The sequence below is a fragment of the Merops nubicus genome, unplaced genomic scaffold (assembly GCF_000691845.1).
Source record: "Merops nubicus isolate BGI_N331 unplaced genomic scaffold, ASM69184v1 scaffold6304, whole genome shotgun sequence".
NCBI classification, from domain to species: Eukaryota; Metazoa; Chordata; class Aves; order Coraciiformes; family Meropidae; genus Merops; species Merops nubicus.
In genome coordinates, this window is record NW_008603556.1 from 67,501 (window position 1) to 83,598 (window position 16,098).

Sequence of the window (16,098 nt, forward strand, 5' to 3'; positions counted from 1 at the left end):
CACTCTTTCAGGTGTTTAGAACATCTTGTAAAGAATGGCTCCATCAATTTAATCATATTTTAAAGGAGTCCAAGCATCTTCTGAGTAAATACGTCCTCTAAACAAACATGGAAAAGCAAATAATGTTCTTTGAGGCAACAGTCCATACTATTTGCTAGGTGGCACAATTTCTGTACAAATTCATTCATTTTCTCTAGAATCTTTTCCTGGAGCAGTTTAGCCATTAAGATGTCCATTATAACAACAACAAAATCAACAATCTGCCAAACAATAGACTAGGGTAAAAGACCAACCTGTGTTGTATGCAGCAGAAGGCAAAACCCTGGAGAACAAACCAGGCTAGAACAGGTGACATGAAAGGAGATACCACTAGTCACAGGAACTAAATCCATGTTAGACAAAAACTTTAGCTCTGTTATGATAGACACATCAGGAAGGTGGAGATAACAGCTAAGAAAGAAGACTATATTCAGTTGTTAGAAGAAGAAAAATATTTTGCTGGAACCCACTGAAAATGGTGAGATTTATATTATTTTTCTCTTTTCTCCTGTTACTGGTTTCATGGGTTTGGATAAGTCAGGAATTTTAAAAGGTTTGTTTTGTGGGATGATACTTGTTAGAGACGTTGAAATGAAAGGGCACAGAGCGCCCATTCAGTAAGAAACAGGAAATTATGCACAAGGTGAAAAGGGACCACAGGTATTCAACACCTGCAAGGGTGACTGACTTTGAAGCTGTTTTGGAACATTACCCAGTGCACCTAAATTTAAAGCTGTATTAAAGCTGTAGTTTTTGTCTCAGGAGATCTGTTTTGTCCATTCCCATAGTGCAGCAAGAAATTTTCAACATAAATGTCAAAATGAAGTCCTATGTACTTTGTGGTCATTAAAAAGCCCAAAGCACTTCTGAAAAGAACAAAGTTGTCATGTTCTCAGACTCCTCTCATCTGCAATGGTTACAAGCTGTCTGGGAGAAAAAAAGAAAAGCACATGTAGTGTATTACAACATACGTTATTTGTAAATATGCAGCTTTGGTAAAGATCCTTGTATTTCTGGTATAAGACATTTTAGGACTTCCTAAAAGTCACCTTTCCATGTGTCCATATGGCATAAATATCATAGACAGAGCTGTTTAAATAACAGGAGAGTGGAAATGGATGGCAAGACTGAATTATCTGCAATACGTTATAAAATAGTGAGCTTTAGCTAACAGTGTATGTGAAGTTCAACAATTTGGTACTGACACCTTTGAAGTTGTCAGATATCCTTGGAGATGATCTTCTGACATAAAGCATGAAAGGATTATTGGTTCCTGCTGTGAATCCTAGACATGACTCCAACTACAATGACTTTCATATTCTGTGCCACACCATTGCTCTTCAGATCTTCTCTGCTTGACTCAGGGGTTTTAGCTTATGAACCACAAGAACCACTCAAAGCAGGAAAGCTACGGGGACTGTGTATTTTCCTGTCCAAGCCCAGAGCCATGAAACCATGATACTAAAGAAAGAAAAAAGTCATGTGTACTAGTCACAGGTCAATACTGCCCTTAGTGTCTTGGGGACAAGACTGTATTTTATGCATGTGCTTCCAAAAGAAAAGCCTTAATTATTTTCTGAACTAGTTCACAGTGGTCCAGAAACTTGTGTAGCTTCTGTTGCTTCAGTGCAGTACTTTGTCATGTAAAGATCAAGAAAATACAAATAGTAGGTTTCTTCCTGAATCCTTAAACACTTTATCTTAATGTACAAATACAAACAAGCTGAACTGAAGTTACAGGAAAGTGCTTCACCTTCTAATTCCATAATTCTTCTGACTTTTTTTGTGCATACACTTTCTGAATCTGCTTTTTCTTCAACAAGAATAGTTCCATCTTGTGACATCAAAATGTATCTTATTGATACATATATACATAGACTGGGAGATCTAGTTCCAGCACCTCAAGCTTCTTCATTTAATAAATAAGAGATTAAGTGATAACTGTTCTTTCGTACAGTATCCCACTGCAAGGGAACAAGATGATTTCCCAGCTCATTTTGCACAGATAAAAGATGGTGGGGTTCAGAAATTTTGGTTCCTTTTTAGCTGCTCTGGTGAGTTTTGCAAACTTCTTGTTATTTCCTGTCCGTCACAGTTTTAGCTCCACTCCATCCCTTGCCCTTTACTGAAGTCCCAGTTTTCTCAATCCCTTTTAAGGCATCTGTTGCAAGTTCTAATTTATCTAGGCTAACAAATACAAATCCCTGCACCAGTACCTCTCAGTTCCTGATGCAAATCTCTTGCTATCTTTTTCAGTCCTCCTTCTAGTCCTCTGTTATATCTCCTGTGCTCTGGCAGTCTAATACTGGACTCCTATTTCACACTCCATCTTTCTTTCTCTCACAGCTGGTTTCTGCTTTTTTCTTTCTGAACCACATCCTATTAGATTCATTGGTGTCCTGCTCTACTGACTTCCTTTCTTCTGCTGGTGACAGACATCCTTTGATCTCAGTGGCTTGATGTATTTTTTTTCCTTTGTTCCAGATAATTTAATCTTCTTTCTAGAACTATAGATTTGGTTTCTATCCCAACATTTTCTCTGAATCCCAAGGGATATATTTGGATATATATACACATCTTCTCTCTCCACACCAGCCTCCCTAATTTCCAATCACATTCAGCTCAGTGAGCTCAGCTACCATATACATAACAACATCCCCATCTACCTTCCTTCCAGAAACACTGGAAATTACATTATATCGGGCAACAAACTCCTACTTCGTCCTCCTATTTGTCCTTGACATTCTGACTCTTCCTCTCTTTTCTCCTCCGGCTCCTAGACTTTGTCTTCATGACCTCAAGCAGTCACATCCTCCACTCCATCATCCTCTTCGTGTAAGTTTCTGCCCATATGATCCCACATACTGCTATGTCATTCTCTAGGTTTGAATGAGTTGGCTTCCTCCTCAGCGACTGGATGGTTTTAAGGCAATGTACAGAAAGATGACTTCTCAAACACAAGGCAGAAAGGTCTTCCTCTTCTGTGTTTTAACTGTCATTCTTGCAGCTTAGTGATTTCTTGCTCTTAGCACAGTCACAGCAACTGACTGTATCTCTCTAACTACTGTAAAACAAGACATGTATAACAAATAATCGTGGTACTCCCCCTGAGGGTACTTTCATATGTATAAGTGCATACAAGCAGACAGTTAGCACAGCTCTGTTGACAAATGACTCAATTGTATTAATTCAAGGACTGTGGTACTTTAGTTCCAGTGATCAGCTTGGAGCTACTACAAGTAGTCACAAAAAAAAAAAAAAAAAAAAAAAAAAAAAAAAAAAAAAAAAAAAAAAATTGTTTTCACCTTAATCTGAAATCTGTAGACTTAAGGCTGAATGGATCACACATGATTCTTTGGTGGGGAAGGTAAATGTACTGTCACTCATTAGTCCTCTGTGATGCTGCAGCATGTTCACTGGCAATGGCCAGAGACTTGAGCTCAATAACCCATCTTTGGCATTTTGAAGCGTGTGCAGACTATTTCTAAAATGTCAATCAAGAGTTTAGAACTTAAAGTATGCATAGATCCAAGAAGTTATGGACTATGGCTTTCAGTGAATGACCTGTTTATGAGGCAAATGGATACTAAAAATCAAGAAGTGTGCATTCAGTTCCAAGGGAGAAAAGAACTTGACGTGGAAAGCTTTTAAGTTAATTAAGAATAGCTAAAAAGCCAGTGTGAGGGGAAAGAAACAATATGACCATAATAGTTCTGGTTTACTTCACAGCACTTGTACCACCTAGTGATGTGATTCAACAAAGGCAATTTGCATCCCAGAGGCACACACTGTAATTTTGCTTCAGCTCAAATAATAGTCTTGATTTTTGATCAAGGGCTCTTATTCCAAATTTCTCCAGCAATGGATTTCTCAAGCATTCTAGAAAGCAATTCTGAGAATAAAACAGAGATTTAATGGCTGCAGCCATGTCACCTCAAGCTGTCAATCTCTCAGGGCTTGACAGTAAGGGAATTACAAAGGGTCAGGACTTAAACCAACATCTAAGAAAAAAAAAAATGTGCTATAGGAAAGTATGTTGGTTATTCTTCACAGCAGTACATAAAGTCAAACCTGAAACCATTTTCCTGGTATAAAATTAAGCTTCCCAACATATTTAAATAAAAATTTTACATTCCTTTCCAGAATAACTATTTTAACCATTGCAATCTCATAAGATTCAAGTCCCTTTCATTTGAATTTCATTGGCTTTAGTTTCCTGTCCTAAAATGCTCAAGTTTATTATTTTGTTTAAATAATAACTGTATATAGAATTTCCTATATATACTTTGAAAAGTTTGCTGTCATCATTCATGTAAATAATGTCTACAGATTTATATTAACAGATTATTTGAGGCACTACATCTGAAAATATTATGGAGGAAACAGTACAGAAATTCCAGTTCAGGTAGGAGCAGAGAACAGCAAAATTTTGAGGCAAATGATGGGACTTGATTTGGCTCAGGTCAGACTCTCAGCTTGCAAGGGGGAGCAAGGAGGTGCTTATCCAGCAACTTTTGCCTGGGGCCCTCTTGAAACTGGTAAAACCTTTGAAAAGGTGACTCTATACTTATATTGATCTCTGCATATTCTGAATTCCTTTTATACATGCAGAGGATTGGAGAGAAGCAAAAAAGGAAAATGCAGCAGCTCCTGCAGTGTCAGAGCTGTCCTGAATAATCTCTTCACCAAACCAGCTTCAAAGCAACAGTGCAGCCTCCAATTCCTGACTTCACTGAGTGTTTCCTCTTGCAGATCCAGCTGACAATCCAAGCGAGTCCCAGCTGATGATCTAAGCAAGCGATAAATCCTGTACTGTGTGCTGAAGTTTTCTCTAGAGTCAGCAGGATTGCTGGTATTTGCTTTTTCTTTGTCTCAGCATCAGCATTTTACTTCAGCTTTTTCCTTGGGAAAAAAATTGGAGAGATTTGTTCAGATGTTAGTATCCGAAGATATAGAACAGGGCTAATATTTACATGATGCAAAAGCAAAACAAAGAGTATTCCTGTTGAGTTTATGCCACTAGGCCTGCTCTCCTCTGTGGCAGCTCAGCTACTTACTGCCTTAGCACTTTATCAGAAGATAAGGCATTTCAGGCCAGGCACGGGAACAGAGGACCAGGAAACCTCTTTGTCTTATCCGGCAGTGTTCAGGTCACATGGACGCAAGTACAAAATAAAGTTTCAGCTTCTACTGAGGTTGAATATCTGACAGAGTCATCGCATCCGTTTCCCCTCTCTTAGAGGTTGCAGGGGTCCACACGGACTCATTTTCTCCCTCTTTCAATACTCACTCTGCCCATTGGCAGACATACTGACACACATCCAGATGCCCATCCCCACCTAAAACCAGCAAAGCAGGAGCTCTGCTCTCCCTTTCAGCAAATGGGAGATGCACCCTCCAGTGCCTGGGTGCCTTATTGAATGTGTGTGGTGGATTCCTCATGCTATGGGCGGGATGAAGGTGGGAAGAACAGACCATGGGCAGCAGCAAGGGAGAAAACGTACATCTTTCGTAATCCAGGTGGAATGGTGTTCAGGGCCTATATTTTGTGGCCTTGGTAGAGAAAGTGCTCTGCTGCTTTCCCACCATAGCAAGATTGACTGCTAAAAGAAGGGATTTAGTTCAACATTGTCTTCTGTTGCTCACAGTCTAAATAACTGAAACTTAATTAAATACAGGACAAAGCTTTCCCTCTGCCTGGCTGTCTTGCAGTTCTGCCTGCTCAATGAGGCAGGAAAAATGATGGTAAAACTGAATAAAAACAATGTATTTTCCAAATGACAACAGGTTTTGATAAGATGTTCAGCTGGTAATGAGAAGTGCAGAGCAGACAATGGAGCTCACTGAAGGGTTTGATAAGCAAGTGAACGAAACCTTTAATGGAGAGGGGGGAGGAAGCACAGGAAATTGCAGACAGGCAGAACTGGCAGTTCGGAAGGGCTGATAACTGAACAGTAACACATTTTATTTCCTATATATTGCCTGGCATGTTTTACTAAATTTCTTATGTAAGATTTATAAGGCTTATGAAAAGTTTAACAGCTTCCCTCACTTGACTCTGACTCATCATTAAAGTCTGGCTGTCTGCAGCCACTGTTCCACTCTCAGTTAATTCTGCATAATAGTCAGTTTTCTCCAAAGAAGCCAAGTATAATTTGTTTGCACTGATACTACTCATTCCATATCAGGTAAGCTACTGGCTGCTAAAATCACGAATCCTTCACCCTTCTGATTAAAAGCAGAGTATCCGGCCATGTGTGAAGGACTGTGAACCCAGTTGTGTAGTATACTGAAGAATCAAACTCTGTTATTTTTTTCATGTGGAAGATTGTGTGTTGTTATATGAAAGGCACGAAGATGATAGATACGGGAAATTATGACAAGAGGTTTGCTCCTTCTCCGAAAGTGTAATAATTCCTCTGTCAGTACAGCTCACAGGACATCAGTCCAAGAAATTATACTACTGATCTCCTTTTGAAAATGGGACAGAGTAGTAGAACAACTTATCTGGTCTTCTGTCAAAATAATCAAGAAATTATCTGCTTTTTAAGCCAAAATATTTCAACAAATACAAAGCTATTCTTCCACTAAAAGAATAGATACAATATTTCAACAGGATCTTCAAAAACACTCAGCTTAGACTACAATAATATCAGTGCTACATACCTTGGAAAATCTCTACAAAATAATAAATATGACGTTTTGAATGGAATGATAAAAGAAAAAGCATAGTAAAATTGTCAGTAGTATTTTAATATATCAGTAAATTGGCAGATGTATTTATTTTTAGGTGTGGCAAGTGTGATGTGGTATAATATGAAAGACCACTTATATAGCATTGCCCACACAGGCATCTAGTTTGCGCTAGATGTGAAAAAAGCAATGCAGCTAAGACCTCCCTGCCCACAGCCACCTTGTTGGTTTTTTTTTTGTGTTATTATGTAGCAGTAAAAGCACTTAAAGAAAGTTGGAACAGCTACATTGACTGCTCATTTTTTGGTTCCATCTGAATATGCAACCTTGAGAGACTCATTTGAAAGCATCACCCATGAGAGGGTTATCAGCATCAGTTCTGCAAGTCCAACGGCCCGTTAACCCAATTTGTGAAACACCTTAAGTTAGAAAAAAGCTGCAGCTGAAGTGCTTTACAAACTGGCCCATTTCATTTTAAAAGGAAATTGCATTTGGGAGAACTATAGGACTAATACTGATTGAAAGCAGAGAGAGAGGTTAAGCTAAGAGATAACAACTTAGCTTGGAACAGCAGCAGAAGCCCTTCTGTGACTGTGTGTCACTGGGCACTTAGGAGAGATGTTAAGGTTTAATAGTTAAGTAGTGGTTCTGGCTCCTTTTCACACTTGAGCTAGAGTTTAGTTTTTGTTTGTTGAGGGGTTTTGTTTGTTTATTTGTTGGTCTTTTTTATTTCATTCTTAATATCTCCCTAAAAAAAAAAAAAATATATATATCTATATAGTTATGTATCTGCAAGGGTAAGGTTCTTCTGGGATCCAGCTAGTATCTGCAGGGTTACTCAAAGGAGAAGATTTGACAGTAGACTAGTCAGGATTTCCTTTGATTTGACCTCTAACACCTCAGCAGTGCTCTGAATATATTGGGCAAAGGTACAGAAAGCTTCCACTCCCATTAAGGGAGATGGCTTAATAAATTATTTAAACATATAAACAAACAAACAAAAAAAAAGGCAATTTAACAGAATAGCATCTGCCACTTTGGAACTTTACCATGTCTTTACATCTATTTGGTTAATGACAAGAAATTTTTACAGCAAATCTACAAATGTTATCTTTGCTGTTCTTAGCATTAGATTGTTCTCATAGCTCTTACTATGAACATAACAGATTACATTTTTATGTGACAGTAGATAAGTTTGGCTGGATTTACTTCCTCCAAACAAATATCACAATATTAAACTCAGGGTATTAAAACTACTTCTGCACAAGACAGGTCCTATTTTTATTTTTTTTTCATTATATTAAGAAATTTATTTTTATCAATATTTCTGTATTAATAGAGTTTTATTCAATAACAATGTTTTTATTTTATTAAATACATCTAATATGTTATGTATAATAGTTAACATGCATACAGCCAAACAGTTGCTGGGTTGTGCAGTGTAAAGGGCACTTAAAGAACATCAGAAGGAGCCCTCTGGCTGTATTAACCCAGGACAATATGACTGGTATGCAAAGACTATTGTCTGCTCCTGTTGGGCAAGTATTTCACATTGTCATGCTGCACAGAGGAGAAAGAAAGGATATTTACTATTGCTACTCTTGTAAAAGCTCATGAGACAGCATTTTTAAGTTAACAGGAAACCACAAGACTCGGAATCAAGGCTAATCTTTAAATCAAATGAGGGTATGAGAAAGAAAATGAGGTAACAATAGAAACAATAGAAAACGAGGTAGCACCTCTTTTGCCACTCCTACTTTAATGTTTCTTTTATCTATTTAAGTATATATGCATTGGAATTACAAAAAAGCCTAAGTGATCACAATTCCCAACTGAATCTCATCTTTCGTTTATGCTTCTAATTTTTTTAGCTTCACACCTATTATTTCTGATATGATGGGTGGTATTTAACTGTCCTGAGTTGGCATGAACCCTGAATTTAATTTAGCTGCTGTTCAATATTTAAATAAAACTGAAAGTATGTGCTGTTTAAACAGCTGAAGTCCACATATACAAGTAGTGATCTGTCACATCACAGAAAATAATTTCATTCCTCACCTTTCTTTGCAATATTTTTCTCCCAAACCCCAGTGTTCTATCTCTAGCTATCAGAATAATGAATGTGCTTTATATCTGGAAAAGTGTGAGTTGAGACAAGTTGGGATATTTTTATAAAGCACCTCTAACAACCAAGTTTCCTATTATTCCAACCTTAAGGTCCCTCTTAAGCTAAAACATCAATAGGAACTTTTGAGGAAAAGTTTATTCTGCATGAAGGCACAATGATCAGAAGCCATTAACCTTCAAATGCCTCCTCTCCAGTTATGCTGAGCTCATATTTCGGCTGCCTTTCTTAACTTGAGGATACTCCTCGCAATGAGGCAGCAAGTCATTTAATAGGAAACAGAGGAATCACTTAAGTCCATATGTTCTGAAGTCAGTCACTTAGCTATCTCTAAGGATCTTGGCTTACAGACCTGATGTTTTACACAATAGAAAATACAGCCTTCAGTTACAGGAAAAAAAATATCAGGAGAGTTATGCTTTCCCCCTTTGAAGATTAGCATTAACTTTACTGTACATTTGTTACTCCCTTTTCTTCTCGTAGTACTTCCCTCTGAAAGCGGGTGGAGTTTGTGTTTCTGTAAATTCTTTCATTCTCTTAATCATTTAAGATTCGTAGTCCAAAGTATCTAATTTGCATATATTAACATGTACACATTGCTCATTTGCTCCTTATAAACGAACTACTTTCAACAGAAGTTCTCCCAAAGTGGTCTACCTGAAACTTATGACGTGGATAACATTAAACCAGTTTCAAGCACAAAAAAACACAAACAATTCAACCTGGACTGAGAATATCACCTTTACCTTAGTTGACTGAGTTGCCTAAATCAAGACCTGCATCATCTCCAGCTCCTCAAGCACTGTCAGAGTGACACAAGCTCTCTCAGAAGTGCTTTAGCCTACCTGAGAGCTGCAGACATCTCCTGCTGCCACCACTGGCCAGCCATAGGGGTGTTCCAGAGTGGGCTGGGCAAGGATGCAGTACTTGGGAAAGATCAGATTATTCCATCATATCAGGAAATATCTTACATCTAAACCGCTTCATTCTATTTGGTTTGACAAGCTGTAGTGGGAGTAATAAGATGTTTTGTAAACTGGGGTTGGCAGCCAAATCATTCATCGTGCACACAGAAAATTTGTGGTTTGGGTTTTCTTAGATCCACCATCTGAGACTGCTAGTAAAATTTCACAGTGGAAATTGAAATACAGACAAGAATATTTATGCTGATGTTGGATAGATGATGGAGGACAACTCTTTATCAAATATAAAAATTGGAGGAGTGGTCCCTCTTCATCTTTTAGTTTGCTTGTTTTTTTAAATTTTTCTTCTTTTGGAAGGCTGGTTGAAATTACCGTTCTCTGTTTGTGGAACAACAGAACAAATGAGAAAGTCAGTAATCAAAAGCTAAATGCCTTACTGCTCACTGACTTGAAAGATTCCTTTCCATTTTCATGCCAGTTCCCACTGAATAACATGCTTTACTCTTTCAGATGATTTTCTGTATGCATGCTGTTGCAGAAGGAGCAAGTTTGGTCTGAGTGCCTTTAGCTTAACAGCATCTCTAGGGGCATGATCCATGCTTCCCTTCCCTGCTTACTATACAGAGTGACAAAGGGCGTAGGCAGTATCTTTCCTTCACAGTTCCCTTCAGCAGCTTGGGCAGGTCAGAGCTCTTCAACTTGTTCTGATCATTACTGCACTGCCTGTGCACTGTCTATGTTTTACCTTCTTTAAGGTTGATCCTTTAGAGTTTTATTTATGGCATTTGGCCTTAATTCTCCCAGTCTAGCTTTAAAGCATCTTATCTTCTCCCAAAATGCATTCACTTATAGATGTTTTACCTGGCTTATTTCATGACTTGAACTGCATGGCTGTAAAATCATGAACACGTTTTAAGGACTACATATCCCATTTCAGATGGTCAGAGTTCAGGTATGCTTTCAGGTCTGGTATCAGAAAGAAAACTTTCTGGAAACAAGTATTTTTCCTGCATATTCATAAATCCCCTTATGTTTCTCACAGGCAGTGACATGGCAGAGCTAGGCAAGACTTTCTGCTTGTGCTCTTACTTTTTAGGAGATACGGATGTATATAGGCAAGGTATTGCAGCTCCTCTCATTTAATTAGTCTCTGAGACCTTTCAGTATATGATGATGTTAAAGCAGCTTGTCTAAGACCTGGATTCTGCTTCTCAGTATGGTGGCTGTAGCTGCCAGCCAGATGAGAGTAGAAGCAAAGATAAATATACTAGGGTGTGTCCAGGCTAGGAATGTGCGAGAGAGTGCTTAGACCTTGATATGACCCAGCTTTACTATGCCAGCATTGTATAACTGGCAAGTTTTTGTGGTACTTCTTGATTCTCTGTTAATTTTACTTTCTCTGTATTTGTGACATCATCTTCAATAGAAGACCCAACAGTTTTTCTGTCTCTAGAACAATCCCAACCACCTCATAAGTATGTGACAAAATATGTAGGCCAGTACTTCACAACTGTCCTTCTTTAGAGACAGCAAAACCCTATCCAAAGAGAGATGAAAAGAGAAAATGATACTGAGCACTGATGGTGGTTGTAATACTTTTTAGCTATATTCTACATTGTATTTATGCATCAATGAGGAGGGAAGAAAAAAATTTTAAAAAGATGCTAGTATGTTGCAAGTTGTTATATGATTCCCGTATTGCATTGTGTCACCACTGCTGTCATTATCAAGATATAGCAACAAAGACTTTGGCAAGGTTTATAAACTTTTGTTTGGGGTGGACCCCCGCTGTTCCCAAAGCCATTCACTCTAGGTAGGGGACTTCTTCCCCTCCACATTTTTAAAACCAAAAAATGCAGCCCAACTCCTGAGCTTCACAACCTTCTTAGCATCCTGCCACCTCCCATCCCTCCTGAACACGTTGTCACATGTCTCCATAGCAGCAACAGGACAGCTGTCCAGTTCTTTTATTCATGGTATAACAGTAGGAAGCAACTACAGTTGTCTGCTTGACAGCTCAGAGTTCCTGTTATCCTCACAGGGGTGATCTGCTGCCACTCATGAATTCACAGCACTCCATCAAGCACTCTGCTGTTTCTGTGCTGCAGCTAGTACACACAGTTTTCCCCCTTCTTTTGTCCTCTGCTCTTTGAAGGATGAGCCCTCCTTTCCGGGAGTGCTCTGTGAGACCCCATGCGCTACACACAGTCTCACCGTCCAGCCAAGGTGAATGTAAATTATTCTTGGCACTCCTAAGAGGACAGCGTGTGCCTTTGTGAATGCTCTGGAGGAGAGCTCTGCAGACTTGACTCCTATCATTTTATAAACCAAATATTTCCATTCTGTCTCCTCTCTCCAACTTGACATACAAATGTAGCTATTCTTGAGAAGACTGAGACAACGTGAGCAAAGCTATATCCTTCCACACTTATCCCACACACACCCTGCTTTCAACAGTTTAATCTGGAATACAGTCCTCTGCTGGGAAGAATATTCAGGGAGACATACAGTTCAATGTTTCTTCCCTGCCACTGAGTATGAACTACACATCAATGTCCTGGTACTCAGAGCTGCTAGACAGGCCTGTGTCAGGAGCTTCTGAAAAATAAAACTGCTGTGTCTTATGTCAACAATTAAGTTCTCTCTAACTTTTCAAGGAGGGATCTGCCTCTCGGGATCAGTGCAGTTATCCATGATCTGTTTCGCATGCATGCAAAGCAGTCAAACAAACCAACCTCAGTTGCTTCAAACTGCTAGAGCATGATTAGAAGATCTAGACAGCTGTCCTAATACCAGTATTTCAACAGTATTTCTCTTCATGTCACAATCTAACAAGAAATGTCAGCTCTTATGTCCCAGATACCTGGGTTTATCTCTGGAAAGTTACTGATTTTTCTGGTTGAAGACTCTTTTCCCATTTCTTCTGTTCTTGAAAGCATTTTTTGCCAAGTAAACGACAGAGCTCAGGCAACACTCTTCACCTCAGAAAGAGACTAACTGTTCCTAAGCTGCTTACAAAGACTCTCACGTTGGGCATCAGACTATATGAAATAGTACTTTGGGGCTGTAAAAGGAAACTATATTTCTTTTAGGGCCTTCCCAAAAAATGACCTGCCTGTGAGATGTCCCAAATATTCCCATTTCAAAAGCAGCCAGATGTGGTCCCATTCACTCTTTTGCTAAGCCTTACACTTACTGAAGTACATGGAAGCAATACAGTGTCCAGAAAAGCTATCTGTAATAGGATCTTCTGCCAGGTATGTTTTCATGGCTACTGCACGTGGATGACCAATGAAAGGAGGAAGAATGTCTAGTTGCTTGAAGTTTTTCTTACATCTCCAATACTTACTCCTACACCACTTCCCCCAGTAGTCTAACTGAATATATAGCTTCTTAGGATGAGAGGAGCTGAAATGAGTTCGACCCCTAATTTTATGATACATGCAGCAAAAGGAGAAAGAAGGAAGGGATGTTTTTACAGATAATGCCAAAGTAATTAAAAAAAGAAAAAACAAAAAACTACGATAGCAACAATGGTGGCATAATAGTTTCCACAGTGTTAATGCAGCCAAAGATTATTAATTTGGAAGAACTGCTACAGTTCTGTTTTGGTCAAACTGCCCCATCCCACTTCCATAGGATTCTGCTGTTGTATCAGCAGGAGTAGTGCCAGTCTTGCAGGGCTGATGCTTATGTTTAGAAGTAGCCATACTGGGCTTGTGCATAAAGTTAATAACTTGTGTGAATGCTTGCAGGGAGACTATCAGATTCTGATCCTACAACTGTTCATGCTTGAACTCAACTTCAGACAAAACAGTGTTCAAACTGGATATATTCTGTTGTTTCACAGCCTCCTGGTGAAGAAGGCTGTCACCTACACTGTGCTTTATATTAGGTTCTGTACTAGTTTCTTCATTGGCTTATGTGTAGAGTACTTAGACAAAGCTAATCTTCCTAAGGAGAAAGACAAGCAAAGTTACTTTCTTGTGCATTGATCCCATTTATTTGTGTGTAGCTGTATATTTAATTTTGGAAAAAAAAATTATTAAACATGCATAAACTGAAAGAGTAATTTTACTTCTCCTGAAAGAAGAGTAAATCCTCAGTGCAATGATGTTTCTACTAAATGGCCTACATATTTTTCATAATTTTATGTCAATCAAATTTTGAACAATGACAGTGAAATTACAAATGTGGGTAGTTAATATTGTCATATTCAAGAAAATGTGCCTGCTCAGCTATGTAAAAGGATACATACTGCCTTTAGCCAATCATTTCTGAGGCTTTTCAAATAAAGTGCTGAATTGGTAATGACACCTGTCAATTGATAAAATAACTTGTTTAATCTATAGATTAGATTTTCTTCTGATTTTGATCAAACAAAATATCTCCAATGTACCATGGCACTTTATTTGCGATTTTTTTTTTACTGTTCAAGTCTTACTGACCTATTGTCATTCTTGAGTCTGAGATTTTTCTTTGGGAATATGCCATATACCCCTTTCTACCATGGTTTATTCTCCATCATTAGTGTTTATCATTACATTCCCTATATATTATTTCCATAAATTGCACTAATTAGAGAAGGAAATACAAGCTTTTGTTATTCTTCTTTCTGTTTTACATGGAATGAGGTGTCACAAGAATGGTCTTCTGGCCTTTATGATCTTCCAAAAGTACTTCTTGTTGAGTACCATTTTATTCATACTGTCTACTGCTCACAAATGGCTTTCTCAATTTCATCCTGCCTAGTTTTTTGAGAATCATCATCAAGGTATGAAGAGACTAACAATGAAAAAGAAATTAGTAGCTGGGAGCACTGCATCAGAAAAAAATTACTATTCTGTTATAACTACAAACAGTAGCATCAAATTTGAAAATAAACTTGCAAATTAATTAGCATTTAAGGGAAATGGGGTTGGAATAATTATCAGATTACTGTTAAGCATCTATGTTTACAAGTGCATCTTTGTTTTCTATTAAAACCTTGCAAGGGAAAAATAAATACACATTTTTAGCTTTGAATCTGTTCTGTGTTCATACTTTTTGACAAAAAAAAGGCTCAGGAGATTAAAAAACCCTGTGGTATTACCCTGTTTCTCATAGCTCCAGGGAAAGTAAAAGTCACTATTCTTCCCAAAGGCAAAGAGCCTTTTATTGCTTCTGTATATTTGGGGGAATATGCACACTTCTCTACTTCTCACACTGTGACTCCACCAACATCCTTTAGGAGAGGGATCTTTGAGTAGACTGTGCCAACAGCCTGTCTATGTCCACTAGGACACCTTGTTGAAAGCCCAGTGAAGGTAATTCCAGACTATTGCAGCTACAAATGGATGTAAAGAGACCAGAACTGACCCACTCTTCATTTCTATTCATACCTTAAACACTATTTCACATATATTTTCTCTTTTTCCCTCTAAGACTATCTAGTGCTTTCTAAAGTGACTGGCATAAGTGATCAGGGTCACAAAAGCTGTGCATCAACTTCTTGGGAGATCAAAATTTTGAATAATCTGAACAACACAAGTACTAAATCTTCTACTATATCCCATTTTCCCTGGAGCATTCCAACTCTGCAAAAAAAGAAATAAACAAATCTTTTTTTATTGTCTTCTTCCTGCAAGGACAGTAATAGCTGGGAAGAGAAAAAATAACAAGACTTGAGCTAGCTAGACTGCTGCAATGATAAATGAGTAATCTTTGCATATTTGCATCTACTTTGTTTAATATTTTTCACATACAGATACTTCATTGATTGGAAGAATGATGGGGACAGCTACTTTACAATAGATGCTACTGAAGGAACCATTGCTACTAATGAATTACTGGACAGAGAAAGCACAGCACAGTACAATTTCTCTATAATTGCAAGTAAAGTTAGTAAGTATGACACAAACTGAATTAATATGCTAATGTGGTATTTTTTTCAGAATGTAGTGCTCAGGCATAAATATACTGTGAAGAATACATATATTGCCAAGAGATTAGTTAAGAAGACTCAATAAATATAATTTTGTCAGAATCACTGTGAGGCTAAGTGTGATGTTCAAACAGCCCTAAGTAAGGTTTTTCTAGTAGCCCTCATATAGACATCATTCCCTAGGAAGCTTAAAAACATTTTGTCAGCACAAAGAGAATGAGGAGCTGTATAGAGGCCTTCCAATTCTTATTTCTGATTTTGTAATTCACTCCATATGAAACTAGGTTAGTCAAATAACAGGTCTGTCAATTTGGTTTTTGAAAGCAGAAAAATTCAAAGACTCATTTAATTCTTAGACAAAAAGTACACTAAATTTGAGTCAAGATTTAAGGTTC

General features: G+C 38.0%; 1 protein-coding gene across 1 annotated transcript in view; it reads left to right on the forward strand.

Moving 5' to 3' along the window:
• Positions 1-15,663, forward strand: part of LOC103771409 (cadherin-12-like) — a gene marked incomplete at its 3' end in the record, with an annotated part of 27,069 nt that extends 11,406 nt beyond the window's left edge. Inside the window, exon 3 of the mRNA XM_008938704.1 lies at positions 15,527-15,663. Within this exon, the coding sequence (XP_008936952.1) occupies positions 15,527-15,663 (137 nt within the window). The remainder of the gene's footprint in view (positions 1-15,526) is intronic.
• Between the last annotated feature and the right edge of the window lie 435 nt (positions 15,664-16,098).